Source organism: Apteryx rowi, unplaced genomic scaffold (genome assembly GCF_003343035.1).
Source record: "Apteryx rowi isolate R43461 unplaced genomic scaffold, aptRow1 scaffold_65, whole genome shotgun sequence".
In the NCBI taxonomy this organism is placed as follows: Eukaryota; Metazoa; Chordata; class Aves; order Apterygiformes; family Apterygidae; genus Apteryx; species Apteryx rowi.
Window position 1 is genome coordinate 2,282,260 of NW_020450927.1, and position 17,264 is coordinate 2,299,523.

The window sequence follows — 17,264 nt, forward strand, 5'->3', positions numbered from 1 at the left end:
CTCAGCACTTTTGGGAGCAGGTTTGCCCTCCACTCAGTTCCAGCACCATGAGGGTGACTCGTGTGGCCCCTTCCTCCTCCAGCCTAGGGACAGCCATGTCCCACCCATCACCATGCCAGAGAGCGCAGGTGATCTTAACTCTGGAACCCTTGGCAGCCGCATGCTCTTCCTTTGGAGACCCTTTGCCTCCACTGCTAATTTCCTGCATCTTGAGAGACCAACTCAAGCTAAGATTTTTCTTTATGCCAATACCGTCAGTTCCTGGTGTAGTTTCTTTCACCATTTCTGTACAACCCAGTTCAGTTTAGTGCTGGCTGTATTCCATCCAGTGTTGCAGTCCACCAGTAGTCTTGCTGTCCATGAAAGGCCCTGCTAGGCAGGCTGTTCTGCTTATTAGCAGGTGAGTATGCCTTGTAAAAGAGGAAGAGTTCAGCATATGTAAGCAGATATCCATCAACACTAGAGTAGGGAGAGCAGATGTGAGAAGTGAGAGCCATAAGGCATCCAGCTGCTGAATGTGGGGTTTCTCACATGTGACTTTTGGGAAGGACTTCTTCACTCCGAAGATTTCATTCTCTTGTCCCCCACATTGGTGCCTGGGTCTCCAGGACAGTCACTGAGAGTATGACTCGATGCCATGGCCTCCTCTGATTTGTCGGAGAGAACTGTGCTCTTTTGTCATGATGTGTAGTCAGTTAGGGAACATGCACAGAAGCCAGTGTCTTTGGGGCTGTGGGGGCAGCCCTAGCCCCCACCGCTGGCCGAGGAATGGGTGAGTAGATCTGAATGGGTCCTGCTACCTGAATGGGGCAGCAGTTCTGCATCCTGACACCAAAACGAAGAACGTCACATGAAAGATGTCGCAAGGAGACTGTGTGGAGTCTGACACTGGGAATGCTCAATGATTGTTTTTCACCAGATGGTTGGGTTATCTCTGGCCAGCAATGGAGCGGGGATGGGAGAAGGGCGAGGAGAAACCAGAGGCAAAGATGCCAGGCAGAATGGTAATGCTGTGCTTTGCTTCCTCGTGCGGTTTCCCTCCAAGCTTGTCTAAGGATGCCCAGGAGGCCTGCAGTACTCTGCACCTCAGTACTTCCACCCAATACAGTCCCACTTTCTGAAGGACTCTGATCTGGAGCTGGTGTTGGGAGCTCAGCATCTGACAGCATCTGCACTATAGGTCTGCTCTCGGCCTCAACTATTTAACTATTTCTGCTGATAAAGGAGGGATATGGGCTGTATTCCATGATTACTGCAATCGGGTCTGGGAATATGTGCTTCTGTGGGTGAGGAGGGGTGTGTGTATGGGAGGGATTGCTTCTAATAATGTGTACCCTTGGCAGAGCATGGTCTGGTGGTCAGAGCACAGGACTGGACCTCAAGAGACCTAGGTGCTAGTGCCAGACCCACCAGTCACCAGCTGGTCACATTATCTCTCCCTGTCTCAGGTTCCCCAGATTTTGGAGATACAATTGACTCAGCTACCAACCTCCTTGAGACCTTTTGAGGACCAGAGAGTTGGCCGTGCAAGGCCAGGCTCTCTTGTGGTGTGATGGGACACAACTCCATCGAAAGGGCTCATTGTTTCTAGAATAAGTTKCAACCTCACTCTGTCTAAAATCCCAGCCCTCTCCCACTAGGTGCAGGTGGCCAGGGGTACTAGGAGGAAGGGAGATGGGGGCAGTGTTCACCACCAAAGCCATGTTTCTCCAGGGGCACTGTCCACTCCAGTGTGGGTCCGTATGAGGAGGTATGAACTGATTTGTAATGGAGAGGCAGTAGCTGATGCTTAAGCTCACAGCTTTCTCCTCTCTGGGTCTGACAGAGCCAGAAGGAGAAGAGACCTGGACCCCTGGGGGTCTTGGCCCAGAGACAGTCCCTGCCCCCCAGTTAAGCTCTCCATCCTCTCCTCCACCCTCTCAGTGTCCTATTAACCCACCTGTGCTTCCTTTGCAGCGGCAGGATCTCGTATAAGGATATGTACAAATTAGTACGGGTGATCTCGCCTCCTCTGGGCCTAGGAGAGAACTGCCCCTACAGGGTGGCGTGCAAGGTTTGCCTCCCAGTCCTCCGCCACAACCTGGCCACGGGACGCACCATCCACCCCTCCCTCCCCCCCTGCTCCACCACCACTGCGCCTCCCGAGGGAACCCTTATGTTGCTTTCCTTCGAGTTTAAAGAGGTCCACGCCTTCCCAGAGCCAGCAGCTGTCCCCGCAGGGGAGGCGTGAATGGGGTCCAGGGGGGCCCGGAGCCTCCCGGGGTGGGTTTCGACAAATTTTGTCCCCTGCCAGCCCCCTACCTGGCTCTGTCGGTGCGGGAAGCCCCTGCGCTGCCCAGCGCCCCTGTGCCTGGCAGGGAGCGAGCACTGCCTGGAATGGAGTTGTGGGGCTGCCGGGCCCGATGGCTCTGTTCCCTTTTTGCTTCTAAAAGTGGCCTCAGTGGGAGCAGGTTTTTTCCCCGGCTGGTGAATGGGGCTCAGATTTGGTTTACTCCTAGAAAGGAAGGGAAAAGTAAAGGCAGGAGGATGTTGGGCGCTTTGTCATTGATTTGGAGAGTGAAGTGGGGGGAGGAAGAAGAGGCCAAGGTGACCCCTTTCCCTGTAGGAGATCCAAGGGACTCTGTGCCATGCCAGACAGTGGGACAGCACCCCCTCTAAGTATGGCACTGGGATGCTRCACAGTCATTTCTCTGGGGAACAAGACTCTTCCTAATCTTGCACTTGGTTTGCCAGACCCGCTGTGAAGAGATGGAGCATGGGACTTCAAAGAGCTGAGCCAGCAGGCTCACTGGCTCTGTGCTGGCCATCTTCATCTGCAATGCCTGGGCTGTGCCTCTCGCTACAGATTCCAGCAGCCATTCAAACTTGTCCCAACTCTCCAGAGCTCAGCCACTTCTATTCCTCTTCTTGGGCCAAATTTTTGGCTTCTAGACATGAGTCTGAGGCAGCAGTTTGGCCTCCTTATGTATATTTAGCTTGCACATTCTTTTAAATTCTATTTTGGAGTGACGGCTGAGCAAAATCCTGCACCTGCCACCTTCTCCAAAGTGTCACAGTGGCCRTGTCGCTGTCCATGGCACAAGACCACTGAGCTCTTCCTTCACTCTTATTCTCTCCCAGCCTCTAAGAAGATATAGGAGGGAAACTCAGGCATTCCTAATCTGCAGATTGTTGTTCTGGAAGGGAAGATGGTTCCTCTTCATGGTGTGATGTAGCCACCAGATCTTCCTTGCTGCATCAGAAGTGCTTCTTCAGGACAGCATCACTGAAGTGGGTCTGTCACCCTCCACAGCTGATCTTGAGGATGAATCCCAAAGTCTGCTCTGGGAGAGAAGCTGGCCCCTGCCTTCCTGTGGCTTCATAAGAGTACACCAATTCGCAGGGCAAGAATCTGCCTCACTTTGCAGTTGACTCCTTTTGGGGCAAATATGCTCTGGCACTTCTCACCAGTATCCTCCCAGTGCATTTCCATGAGCAAGAGAGCTAAGGTCTGCCTAAGAACCTGTGCTCATGTCCGTGTGTCACTGCAAGAAACACAGAAGAAAAGTCATGAGAGGAACCAGAAGGTTCCCCCTGTCCCTGCCAGCTTCATCTCCTCCCTCACATCATGGGAGCTCTTTTTGCTTTCCAGCATATTTGAGGATTAAAAATTTACCCTATGCATATTTGAAATCTTGTGGGGCAGGCTAACAACAGAAGCAAACCAGAGGAAGCGAGACAAGGCCTGGATGCTCCATCATCTCTTTTATGAAGAGGCCTTTACATAAAGGTGGGAATTCTTGCAAGAATCTCAAATCACTCTTTCATTCAAGGAAAGGGTCCTTGCAGTCTTTCCACTCATATCTGTTGCATCCCTGGTAAAGGACAAGGGGTTTTATTAAGGGCACTTGCTCAGATCCCTGCAGAGAGAATACTCCTTCAAGAGGAATTTCTAGTCTTTCAGTTGCCATCAGGGCTTCACTGGCAAAGGCTGCTCTCCTAAACCGTATCATCTGGTGCAGTGACCTACTTGGCATAGACTTCTCTGGATCTGAAGGGAGAGATACTAGGCAAATGCTGTTCACTGTGGCAGCAGTCAAGTCTGCAGCAGGACAGATTTGTCTGTAAGTCCCATGCTTCCCATGCATAAGGACTCTGATTCGGAAGAAGTCACAGCATGAATATTCTGGAGCTTTGTTTTTTCTTGGTATATTTTCCCCAGTCCTTCCCCAGTCTCAGGATGCGCTAAGAAACATCAGCACACCCTGAAGGAGATTTTTGCCCTCACTAGAGCTGACAAAAGTATGACTTATGTCTATCATGAGGAGACGTGCTCAGAAAGGTACCTGTAATGCTTACTGATAAGAGAGAACTCTGCAGGATCTCTTGTGCCTTTGTGGGATGGACAGAGCAGTGAAGATGAATGAACTCAAGGGGGAAACAGAGACAGACTGAGACTAGCTTCTACTGTCATGTGAAGGAGGCCATACACTTTCAGCCATCAATCCCTTCTGTACTTTGGTCTTCTGCCTCCCTGAGCAGGGGGCATTTCAAGGACATAAGAGATTTTCAGAGATACCTACTGTAGGCCTGGAACAATTTCTGAAAAGCATCTGAAGAAGAAAAAATCCACATGATGGTCACATCTTGCCACTATGGACCAGAACCCAAAATGGAAACCCAAGGCACTCGCTCACCTTTCAGTTTGGTGAGCCTGTCTCATGCTCTACAGTGTACAGCTTCACCTTCCTAGCAGCAGGAAGAGCCATAATTTCCAAAATGATGTAAGAAAGGAGCCCACAGCCGAATCCTGCCAGGCACTGCAAGAATCGTGACTTGCAGAAATGAACACAGATGTGTTTATGGAGTGGTGGACCTGCCGCTCTGGATATTTTCTCCTGATCATCCTGCCTGATAGTCACCAGTGTTGTTATCAGTCCTCTTTTCAACTCATTTAGTTCTGTCGGGTTGCAAAGGGAATGAAGCTTGCCCAGTCTGTTCTGTGCCTGCACCCCAAACAGCTCCTGTTGCACAGTGGCTGCTGACTATTCATCAACATCTCTATTTCACACCGGAAACTTCAGGACTAATCTTGGTGGGGGCCTCTTTGGTCAGGGAGCTCTTTCAAACTAGTTGGTACCCCTGAGAAGAGAAAGTATCTTCTTCTCCCCTTTCCACACTGCTCTCAGCAAATGGCTAGGGAAGAGGTCAGGATCCTGCAGAGAGTGCTTTATTTTTTGGCAATTCCCTCTCTCCCAGGCAGCTTCAGCTGAGACAGGTTCCTCTCCAGCAGCCACTTCCCCAGCCCATCTGTAATGGTTGATGCCTTTGCTGTTGCAAGATTGCCCTTGATCATTAACCATCCTGAATGTTGCAGTGCAGATTGGAAGCCTGGTACGAGGGGAAGAAGAGGTGGCCAAGCCCAGGATCCCTGGGAGATATATTTGAACAGTTTCCAGGATGTGCGGAGAGAGGGAGTCACAGTCCAAATATTTCAGCCTGGTGAAGAGCTCAGGGCATCATCGAGTGGCCTGTTTTTGGTAGTGTTCTTCACTGCAGCAATCCTAGGCAGGTTCTTACAAAGAAGAGGAGCACGAGGTGGGGGTCCGTCCTAGCTGTCTCACTTGGGAAACCCAAACGAACCCCAATGTTGGAAGGCCCAAACAGCTGCCTCTGCTGAGACTCTTTAAACTCCATCCTGGTGGAACTTGCAGCCGCATGTGGGAGAGAGCCAGGGCGGGAGCATGGCATGTACAACTTTTCCTCCTGGTTTTGTTTTTTCAGCCAATTCAGCATGCCTTTTGCACTGGTGCATGGTGGGAAAGTGGTCCATCCGCAGAGCCAGACGGAAGCAACTGGGCATCTTCCTTTGACAAGTGACCCTGGCCCACTGCCTTCTATGCAAGATGCTGCCTCCCAATTGCATAGACATTATGAGATGGGGATACACAGCCTTCYGGCTATGGGTTAGGTGGCGACGTAAAGCAATACCCAGGCCCCCGGGAGGGAAGACGCTACAGAGGCCACAGAACACTTTGAGTCGCTGTGGTACAAACCACCGTATCTCAAATAACCCATGGCTCGAGTGCCGTGTATCTGATTTATACCACTCGCACACAGCCCTGGAACCTGTGGGACAAGTTGGGGGCTTCTGGAGGGCTTTAGGAAAGGGGCTGAGACAAGACCAGAATTCCCAGACTGCTAGCGAGACAGGCGCTTGAGGCCAGCAGCAGAGAGGAGAGGGGTGAGTTGTTTTATGCCAGCATTCCTGGGTCTGTGTGAGTAGTGCTATAAATCCACATCAGGACAGTCTCTCATGTATGATTTGCCTTGATTAACGGGTTTCCTGTTCTTTTCCTGTTTGTCCGTTTGTTTTTTCTCTCCTGTTTCCTGTACTATTTTGTTTGTATGTTTTTCTGCTCTCTGGGAATGCCTCCTCTCTCTCTGCATCTCCCTCCCTCCCCTTCCCCCTTCATGAGCAGTGGCCGAATCCATTACACTGAGATGTATGAAATGCTGACTCTTATGTCACCACCGCTAGGCCTCGGCAAGAGATGTCCTTCCAAAGTGGCCTATAAGGTAGATCAACCCTTCCTTCTATGTGGGCTAGAGCTGAGCAGGAGCCGGGGCTCAAGGGAGTTGCGGGAGGTGGGGTTTGGGGGGCGGATGGGGGGATTGGGGGGCTCTCCACAAGTTTTTAGCTCACTCCTGGGAATAGCATGGTGTGTACAGAAGAGTCTTGGCCACACTTGCTGTCTGTGCGTGTGACACTCCCATTGTCACTCGCAAGCCCTGGGAGCTCTGGGGTAGATGACCACTGTGGAAGAGGAGGGATGGGATCAGCAAAAGAGAGAGTGGGGAAGTGAAAGTGGAAGGGCTGGAGAAGATAAGGTGATGAGTTACCCCATAGCACTTTCAGGAGGCTGCGACATCTCTCATGAGCTTACTGGCCCAATTGGCTTTGGGGTCACTCATCCTGGAACCATGCTTGTCCCAGCCAGTGCAGAAACTTGGCTAAAGCTCATGGAGATGGGAAAGAGGTGGGCTACTGAGGGCATATTCTGTAGGAACAGCTCTGCAGTATGTGAGGAGCCAGTTTTGGAGTGGCACACTGCCACAGGCTATCCCAGGGATCCCAAGGTGGACGCCAAGGCAAAACGAGGTGCCTTCCAAAGGAGGCTCTGGGTTTTACCCCTTTGCTCCTTTGCAGGAGGTGCCTGCAGCTCACTCGTGGATCATGTGCTTGCAGAGCTTTCTTTTGGCTGTGTAGCTGCAGATCAGGAGCAGCAGGAAGCCCTAAAGGACATTGGGTGGGAGCTGTGTGTGGTTTGCCACTGGCCCACGCTTCTGCCGAGGGCAGCAGCCACTAGGAAAAGACCCAGAGATGTGGAGCAATGTGCTTCCAGGGTCGCAGCCCAGTTCTGGAGCAAACTGAAGCCTTTCCTGGCAGTGGGCTGCCAGCCTTCRCAGCCCATGGACCTTTTAGCAGTGTGGGCAAAGGTGCTAGCTGAGGGGTGGTTTCTGCACACTTGCAAATGCACTGCCATCCTCTCCGGCTCTCACATGTTCGGTGACACACTCATACATGCAGGGTTGAAGGCAGGGAAAGGACATGAGAAGCCAGGAGAGAAGGAATGGGTGGGGAAGGGATGATCCAAGGTAATCACAAAGCAAAATATACTCTCTGGAAAGTGGATCTGGTCACTTCAGTTTGCACCCCACCTGCCCAGGGTGGGGAAGGAGCATGGCGTGTCTAACCTGCCTTGGTTGCCCTTCTCTTTTTCCATCTGCACTTCTCCTACCCCCCTTTCCCTTCCCCACCCTCGGATAATTTGGACCTTGTGCATGTGCTGGCAAACTTCATCTCTGAAAGACGCAAAAAGGGGGCGCCAGGATGTAGCATGCTAGAGGAATCAAGCTGATCTGAAGTCCCTGAAGGTTAGGGACCCTCCTCTCCCCTGCCCCAGATGGGAAGGGTTGAGAGCCAGAAAGCCAAACCACCTGGGAACGGTAAACTGAGCCTCATCTCCCCGTCTTGAGCCTGTCCGATGCCTGCATCCCTGATGGATCAGGAGCATCTTTCCAAAAGTGCTGTGAGTTTCCATGACAGCCCTACGCCAGGTGCTTTCTCGGGGAGAGGGGCTCAGGGGCCGTTCCTGGGGGGCTGCAGGAGGAGCCCTGGAAGGCAGTGAGCCGGTGTCCTGGGGTGGAAGGAGCCGGAGGGGAGGGGAGGGCGGGGTGATCCTTGCCCTTCTTTTTTGGCTGTGCTGTTTTGACACTCTTTGTTGCTTTTTATTTTTTAATTTTTTTCCTTTTTTTTTTTTTGATGTTTAATTTCTTTTCCTCCAGCCTGGTCGATGTGTTTTTCGATATTGTTTTCCGTCCGCTGTTTTCTTCTCTCTCTTGCGCAGAGACTGGTGCTGATGAACATGCCAGTGGCTGAGGACATGACAGTCCACTTCACCTCCACCCTGATGGCGCTGATACGCACAGCCCTGGACATCAAAATCGCCAAAGGTAATGTTGGTGGCATAGAGAGGGGACAGAGCAGGAGGATTTCAGAGTTGCCAGCGTTGGCTAAAGGGAGCCAGCTCATTCTGTCGTACTTTGGTCCCTTCGGACAGGCTGAGGATATGCACAGTCAAATTGGGTCTGGCTGCCCAGAACCAGGAGTGTGGTTGGAAGTGATTGACCCAGAAAGGTGAATTTCTGCCACCTGCTGTCACAAGTCAAAATCCATTTCTCTGTGGAAGAGCTGACCAGCTTTCTATTAGAAGCTACTATGCCTGGAAAGCAGAAACAGAACTTAACATCCACTGCATAAAATGTGAAAAAGGGGAGATGGAGAATTTCCCTTCCTGCAGATCTACGGAAGTAAACCAAGGAGGGGCAAGATCACGTATGTTTGGCCTCCTCTGGCTGAGGAACAGAAATTCATCTTGCAAGGAAGATAAAATGTTCAGAGCAAGAAGACCTGGTTTGTTGTTGCTGGCAAAACTGATTCATCAAAACAAAAGCTTTCTGTGGAAACATCCAATTTTCAAAAAGTCTCCCCTGGGAAAAGCTCAACTGTTGGAAGAAAATCCAATCTAGGGCAAGATCATCAAAATCCCAGTGCTCAGAGACCTCCCTGCATCTTTAAAACAAACAAACAAACAAAAAACCAAGTTCAAGCCCTATCTAGATAAAGCAGGGATTTGAACCTGGGTCTCTTAGCTTAGCCAAGTTCCCTTGCTCTGGGCTTGGGTCTCTCCCTTTGAGCCTGGATTTTCCACAGCTCGGTGAATCCCTTCACTGCTGGCCAGAGAGCTGCGTTCTCCTCCCTACACAGTATCTTTGAGAATTTAAGGATTTCAACCAAGCAGAGCTGCTCTTTCACCAGCACATGATCCACTTACCAGAAAAGAGAAAGTGGGGCAGCAGCAGGTGTGTGTGGGCTGGAGTGGGTTTGGAGCTGCAGAGACGACCCAAGGAGAGCTTGAAGATGGCAGCTTTGAGTGGGAGGGCAGGGGACTGGAGATGGAGGCACATATGGAAGGGATGATAGGAAAGTGTGCCTGCAAGAGCGGGAGACTGGGCTCACTGATGCGAGATGGCCCTCCCAGCCCGAAGAATTGGTTGCAGCTTGTTGATGCAAGCGAGCTTAGCTTCAGGATTGGAAAGGAATATGTTTAGCTGGGCTCTGGTGCTGGGTGTTAATGTACGTGGGCTTTTTGTCCCTTGCTGTTCCAGGTGGTGCCGACTGGCAGCAGCTGGACTCTGAGCTTCAAAAGGAGATCCTGACCATTTGGCCTCATCTGTCCCAGAAAGTGCTTGACCTGTTGGTACCCATGCCAAAAAGTGAGTCTTCCCATGGCATGTCATCACTGTCAAGTTCCTGTCATACCTGAATCAGCATCTTCCCAAACCGGGTAGGGAGCAGACCAATCCCCAGCTGGGGGAGAAGAGGGGAAAGGATTATGCTAATACAAGCTTAGTTCTGCCCTGCTCTGCCTGGCTGCTTGTTAACCCTCTTGAAAAATGCGGTGCTCCCCTCTTGCCAAATCCAGTCTCCTATAAGTCATCTCTGGAGCATATAGAAGCAGGAGGCTGAGAAGCGCTTGCTCCATTACATTTGATGATGTAACAAGGATATGCATTTTGGTGCTTTATTATGATGCTTTAAAGCCGTCTTCATCCATTTCAGCTCCCTCCAGAGTGTCTGAGTGTTTAGCTCTCTCTCCCTCAGAGCAGAGAGCAAAGTTTGAGGGTCACCAAGATGTCTGGCATCAGGTCTCTTCCTGAGTCAGCACTATATGCCTTCAGACCTGCTGTTTCTCTTAAAACACAAGTATCCCTCCTTCTTCCCCTTTTATGCACTCAGCCTCTGACCTGACTGTTGGCAAAATATATGCAGCCATGATGATCATGGATTACTACAAGCAGAGCAAAGCGAAAAAGCAGAGGCAGCAGCTGGAGGAACAGGTGAGGTTCAACAGCAGCACAAGATGGGCAGAATGGGTGAGTTCAAAGCATCCTCACAGGGACGGTGCTGCGGGGAGTTTGCTGCTTCATACCACATCCCTGCTAAAAGGATGCTCAGCACCTAGCTGGCTGGTGCTGTGCTGGAGACAACTGGAAAGGTGATGCCCTCCAGCTCTGGACCATGCCAAGGTCTCAGGCACTTTAATGTGGTGTCACCTCCCATCAGGTTCTCCCAGACTCCTGGGGAACAGTGCAAAGCACAGGGCTGCTGGCTGAGTGGGCTTGGGTAGCTACTTTGAGGGACAAGGATGTCAGTACAGGTTGGGGCATATAGGTGACTACAGATGTGTGCAGAATATCCTCAGTCACCAACAGAGAACAAGAACACAGTCACCTTTCCAAGCAAAGGGGGCTTATTTGGTGATGCACTGGACGTTCTTCTACATTTTATACAGGCTCAGGTTCTTCCTTTCTTCAATACAGAAAAATGCTCCAATGTTCCAGCGCATGGAGCCTTCCTCTTTGCCGCAAGAAATCATCTCAAATGCTAAGGCTCTGCCTTATCTCCAGCAGGACACCCTCTCGGGCCTGTGAGTACTGTCTTGAGAATAGGACAGGTATTCCTGTAGCTTTTCTGTACCTGCAGCTTTCATTTTGTTTTATGGAGCTGGCATTGGAGATGTGTGAGGGGTAGTAGAGCTACCTAGAGCAGAGAAAATCCAGTCCTTGGGCAGAAATCTCCCAGCACAAAGCTCTTGTTTGCCCAGGAGTGTCTCCTTGGTTGAGATGAGTGTGCAAAGCACATGGCACGTGGTTCTGGGTCTGTCTCTGAATTCCCCTGTCCTTCCCATTTGAATGCTGGCTGACAGGACAACACCAAGACTTTTCTTCCTCCCATCCTCCCGTGAGGTGGACACTTTTCACATGAGCTACTGCACTAAGTAAATAGGGTCCTCCTTAACAAGCTGGGATGGCCAAACTGTAGCTCTTGAACCACAGACAGCTTTGGAGCAGCTCAGCAGGAGGTCCCACAGTGGTGCAGGGTGGGCAGGGGAGCCAGCACRAGCTGCTGGCAGTCACCTTGGGATGTCACCTTGGCTGCACAGGTGATTGGGCCTCTTTTGCCGTGGGCTCTGGGGGGCTGGTGCCCTCTCCTGGCTGGACACCACCACTCAGCTCCGTTCAGCTCTCCAAGGAGCGTGATATTTGTCCTGGGGCTCTTGACCTCGACAGTGCGGGGGGGTTGGCAAGGGGAGTCACAGGAGAAGCGTTACCCAGTGATCGCAGCACCGGGCTCGTGGTCTCCCTGAAGCTGGACTCTCTTTGCAGGAGCAGCCGTAGTGGGTTTCCCTCGCTGAGCCCACTCTCGCCGCAGGAGATTTTCCAGCTGGCATGCATGGATTCGACGCATGGGCAGTTCCAGGAGCACCAGTCCCTGGTAAAGTCACACACCGCCTCACGAGTGCTTTCCTGTGGTGCCCACAAGGATGCTGGCGGGCAGGGGGAGGTCTAGGTCTATCACCACTGAGGTGAAATGCTGCTTCCTATGGCTGTGGCATGGACAGGGTGAGGGGCAGTGAGCACAGCAGGGGCAATGACAGCCTTTGGGTCACGCACAGATCCAAACAGGAGATGAACATTCACTGGTTTCCCCACCTGTGGCTCCTGCCCGTCACCTCTGCCTGAGCAACGGGAATGCAGCAAGCCCTGGGTTGGCCTTGGCTCTGTGCCACTGGCACCAAACAGTAGCAAGTGCTTTTGCAACCTCTTGAGACCTGTGACCGCGGTTTGATGTCCTGCAGTAAAATATCCTTCTCTTCACAGGCTGCTCTTTTTTTCACTGAGCGCTCATTTCAGTGGGTTATCCCATGCTGAGTGATGGTATCTGATGTTTTCGGATTCATGTTCATTTTGTTGTCAGTGCTGATGTCCCTGATCCAAACTGAGCTGTGAAACTGTGTCACCAACGGGAACACAGCCCTCCGGCCCCACACACCTGCTGGTCGGCAGCAGTAGTGTCTCTGTGCGTGTGTGTGTGTATATATATACATATCTCTATATATATATATTTCCATGTCTGTGTGTGTGCATTCATGCACCACCCCGACACTTGTTGGACTGCAGTATTGTATCACTGTACATCTCCGGCCCGATCTGTGTCCCCCGGAGTCTGTAGTACTCTCTGTGAGTTGTGTACCACACACACATGCTGTCTCCACACCCCATCTGCCCCAACCGCTCGCCCGCCCTCTGGCCAAGACGGTGACTGCAGCCCACTGGCATAGTGCACGCTGGCCGGGAGGAGTGACGCTGAGATCCCCCCTCATAGTGTCRCCTTCCAGCAAAGTTGCACATTTCTGATGTCACGCCCTGCTAATTTCTATAGTTCTTTGGCATTGCTTCCTGTACCAGATCAAGAGAGTCCTTCAAATTGGGAATTAACCAAAACACAGAGATGCCACAATTGGAATTCTTTCTTTTAATTGGGATGTGGCCAGAAAGCCTTTAAAGCAGGTTCAGATAAAATCCCATGTGATCCTATCCTGAAAAAAGAGAAGGAGTTAGAGTCTAGGCCTTCGGGGGGTTACCAAAATCCAGGCAGGGTTTTCAGTATCATTGTTGAAAGAATACAGTGTAAGATGAATTGAACATCAGGTGGGCAAGAGCCTCAAACTCAATTTCTGGGCTTGCCTGCAATGGACTGTGAAATGGAAATTACTTTTCAGTTACAGCATGACTAATAATATTTCTTAGAGTTACTTGTTGGCCAACTTAAAATCTGCCCCTGGTTGCCAAGCTGTGAGAGACCTGGGCTGTCCCCTACAGACACCGGCAGAAGAAGTGTGCTGTCCTGCTCCAACCGAATCCCAAGAGTTTGGCTGTGTCTTTGTTTCCAGGAGCCAGAGGTTAGGGAGTTTCAAAGAGTGCAGCCCTCTAACCGTGGCAACTACCTTCCCGTGGACACTCAGGACCACGCTGTATCTGGGAGGGCCTCCTCCATGCCTCGTCTCACTGTGGATCCCCAGGTAAAACCAAGGAAAGCCCCCATGGATGCCGAGTCCAAGCAAAGCCTACCAGGTAACACTGGTGCTTCTCCCTGCGCTGAGAATGTCCTCCAAGCCCCCTGGATCCCCACTGACCTGCTATCAGAGCATCTCTCCATCTTCGGGTTGCTTCACAAGGAGGAGAGAGCTGCTGTTCCCCTCTACGGTGGGGACAGCAGCAGAGAGCAGCTAAGGGAAGGCTCACGCAGAAGGTCCATGGTGGAGCAGGGCCCTGCCGGGATGTTGCTGTGTGGTCCCCACACTGTGGGACACCCCTCCTTTCCTACAGCCCTGGGCGCTGGCTGGGTTCATCAGTCCGTGCTGCAGACACAGGTTTGAAGAGTCCCTGCAGCTCTAAGATGATTTCCCAGATGATGAAGCCTTTTATTTCCTTTCCCATTGTCCCAACACACACATCTCTGCCTGTGCCCCTGGACAGTCTGTCCAGGCGAACCCAGGCCACATTTCACCTCCTTGTTTGTCTGCCTGGTTTCTCTGTCGTTCTGTCTGTATTCAGCTCTGACCAAGACACAAAAGCTTTCATGGGGTTCAGTTTTGCAGCCTTTCGCTGTGAGGTCTCAGGGTCTGTTTTCTCATAACGGTGGTGGTACAAGCACCAGGCTCTTGCATCTGTGCTCATACAACATTACATTGCCTGTCTGTAGTGGCACTTTGGAGGAATATGAAGAGGAAGGGAAGGTTTTCTGTTTGGACTACTTTGACCATTCAGCAATGGGGGTGATTATCAGAAAAAGAGGATGAGAGCAGAAGGGGTATAGCATGAGGAGGCAGGAAGGGAGAGACAGGAAGGAGAGAATGATCCCAAGGTTGGAGAGGGAAAAAGTTGCTAAAATAAAACAAAATAAAATATATAAGGAGGTGATGTTGTGCACAAAACATCTGAGGACACAAGGGAGGTTAGGGAAGGGGAGAAGGTAGGAGGGAGAAGAATGGAGGAGATAAAAAAAAGGAGAGGGAAGGATTGATGGGACAATAAAACAACAGCAAGAGCAAGGAAAGAGGGAATGCATACAGGGGAAAGGCAAGGGAAAGGGGTCATAGAGCAAGGGGGGATGAAGGCAGCTCAGGCGTAGAGGAGGGCCAGGGAGGAGTCTGAAAAAGTGGTAGTGACTGGGAAAATAAACACCCAGCGCCTGAAGTCACTTGCTTGAAGACCCAAGGCCCTCTCCCCCCTCTCTTAATGATTTCTTCTTGGACATCTGTTTGCACTGCTCAGTCCCCAGTTTTCAAAGTAGGCGGTGGCGCTGAGATAGCTCTGGGGGCAGTGGTCTTATATCCCCRCTGTCTCCCTGCCTGGTGGGTCTGCTGCTGGTCTTGCTCTAAGACTCAGCGCCTTGGCTTGAGGTGAGGTTGTTCACTTTGCTTTCAGAGCACAGTTAGCAGCCGACTGGGGCAGGGAAACCTGTAAGCACAAAAGCTAAAACACATCATGGCGCCTCCTTTCCTCCTGTCACAGTCTCCTGCCACTCGTTTGTGCTGAGATTCTTTGGGGGGGGGGCTGTGCCAGGCCCCCATGCCCCCCAAATCTCCCCGTCGTACTAGAGAGCTAACCCAGTGGCCGGTGTGACAGCGATCACGGGTGAATTGGTAACTGCTTGACCACTCTCCTGCAGAGCAGCTCCTCCGAGCCCCCTTGCCCTGTCGCTAATGCCCCTGCCCCGGCCGGCCCCGGGGCCTGCTTGCAGGTGGTCACGGACACTAGTTCCATGCGGCGATCGTTTTCCACCATCCGCGACAAGCGCACCAACAGCTCCTGGCTGGACGAGTTCTCCATGGAGCGGAGCAGCGAGAACACCTACAAGTCCCGCCGGCGCAGCTATCACTCCTCGCTCCAGCTCTCCGCCCGACGCCTCAACGCCGACTCGGGTGAGTGGGGCAAGGACGGGGCAGTCAGGCGAGAGGCTGTTTTGGCACCCGGCTCCAAGCTGCCTGGAGGCCACACATTGCATGGRCCTGTGGTGCTCTGCTGGCGGTCCCACGCCAGTGCAGAGAAGGAGCAAAGCCTWGTCTCCCCCTCGCCCCTGTTTCTGGGCAGGGGGGTACAGGGCCTGACTCGGTTTTCTGCAGGCCACAGGTCTGATGGCCATCGCTCAGGCGGCAGGGAGCGAGGGCGATCCAAAGAGCGCAAGCACTTGCTGTCCCCGGACATCTCCCGCTGCAACTCGGAGGAGAGGAGTCCCCAGGCGCACGACGAATCTCCAGAGAGGCGGCGTGAGTCCCGGTCACCCAGCGAGGGCAGGTCGCAGACACCCAACAGGCAGGTAGGTACTGTGGGAGCCTGGCTGGGTGACAAACCCCTGTCTGAGTGCAAAAGGAGGCTTAGAAAAAGCTCCCTGCCAAAGCCAGGGAGATAAACCCAAACCCTGGGAGCTTCCACTGCCTCTCCTTGCTATGGCATTCCCCGTCCATGTCCCCTGTGGGGCTGAGCGTAGCACTGGTGCCTTGCAAAGGCTAGGGCTGCTTGAAGCAGCCCGCAGTGCATTTCAGGAGATGAGCAGGTCTCTAGCTGATTCTGCAGCTTCAGGCTGGTCCCACCACTGCTGTGCCTGCTCTGAGCCAAGGTCAAGGCATCACGGCTACAAAAACCCGGACATGCAAGTGCTTGAGCGTGCTTCAAGCCCACGAAGATGATCTGTCCTTAGAAAGCTGCCTGTGGAGCGACCAGCAGCTAAAGAGCAGTTAGCAACTCTTCCTACATTGAGTTTGTGGCCTCTGTCTCGGTGCCGTTGCAGGGAACGGGCTCCTTGAGCGAAAGCTCCATCCCCTCCATCTCGGACACCAGCACCCCCCGGCGAGGCCGCCGCCAGCTCCCGCCGGTGCCCCCCAAGCCACGTCCCCTCCTCTCCTATGCCTCCATGCTGCGGCACGCTGGAGACGCCTCGCCGCCCCCCGAGGAGAGCGAGGGGGGGTCCCCGCTGCTCTCCAAGGCCCTGGAGCCCAACGCTGCCTGCCTGACCGAGTCTTCCAGCTCCCCCCAGGGGAAGCAGAGCCGGCAATCCACCCCGCAGCGCTACATCTCGGAGCCCTACCTGGCCCTGCAYGACGACTCGCACGCCTCGGACTGCGGGGAGGAGGAGACGCTCACCTTCGAGGCGGCCGTCGCCACCAGCCTCGGCCGCTCCAACACCATCGGCTCGGCGCCGCCGCTGCGGCACAGCTGGCAGATGCCCAACGGGCACTACCGGCGGAGGAGGCGAGGGGCAGGGCAGGGCATGATGTGCGGGGCCAGCATCGACGTGCTCAGCGACACCGAGGAAGACGATAAGTGCTAGAAGCTGCCCTCTCCTTAGCCCCCTCCGCCCTGCCCTCTCCAATGCATGCTCTTCGCCACGCCTGGGAATGAAACAGAACCAAAATCAAATGCAGGGGAAACGAAAAAAACAAACCAAACGGAACGGAAAAAAAAAAGTCTTTGTGCAAAAAAAAAAAAATTAAAATCTGTCGACTTTCATTTATTACTATCACTTTTTTTTTCTGCACAGAGAAGCATTTGATTGAAGGCGGAGCGGCCGGCGGCCCAGCCGGGCGCACGTGCTGGCGGGGTGAGCGACAGCCCCATGGCCGCAGCCCCTCTCCTCGCTCGCTGCCCCTCGGGGCACCCTGTGCAGGCCGACGCGGGACCCCCAGGAATGGTTGTAACGATGGCTTTCTGCTCCTCGGGAGTCTTCACGAGGGGCTATCGGGGGCATCCTTTGCTCTGTCACTCGGGTTCGTGCTGCCTGCGGCTCTGAGTTTCCTTCCCAGAGGGTCTCACGC

The 17,264-nt window shown here is 52.9% G+C and overlaps 1 protein-coding gene across 3 annotated transcripts in view; it reads left to right on the forward strand.

The window, feature by feature from the left end:
• The window catches only part of CACNA1E (calcium voltage-gated channel subunit alpha1 E), a 117,579-nt gene extending 100,799 nt beyond the window's left edge, over positions 1 to 16,780 (forward strand). For 2 of the 3 annotated variants that reach the window (XM_026084679.1, XM_026084680.1), the window contains 9 exons: positions 6,462 to 6,558; positions 8,391 to 8,496; positions 9,712 to 9,819; positions 10,343 to 10,443; positions 10,927 to 11,033; positions 11,773 to 11,881; positions 15,194 to 15,374; positions 15,576 to 15,769; positions 16,241 to 16,780. In XM_026084679.1, the coding sequence (XP_025940464.1) occupies positions 6,462 to 6,558; positions 8,391 to 8,496; positions 9,712 to 9,819; positions 10,343 to 10,443; positions 10,927 to 11,033; positions 11,773 to 11,881; positions 15,194 to 15,374; positions 15,576 to 15,769; positions 16,241 to 16,780 (1,543 nt within the window). Of the gene's footprint in view, positions 1 to 6,461; positions 6,559 to 8,390; positions 8,497 to 9,711; positions 9,820 to 10,342; positions 10,444 to 10,926; positions 11,034 to 11,772; positions 11,882 to 13,340; positions 13,470 to 15,193; positions 15,375 to 15,575; positions 15,770 to 16,240 lie in introns of all 3 variants that reach the window. The other variant, XM_026084678.1, reaches the window with a different exon arrangement.
• The last annotated feature ends 484 nt before the right edge of the window (positions 16,781 to 17,264 follow it).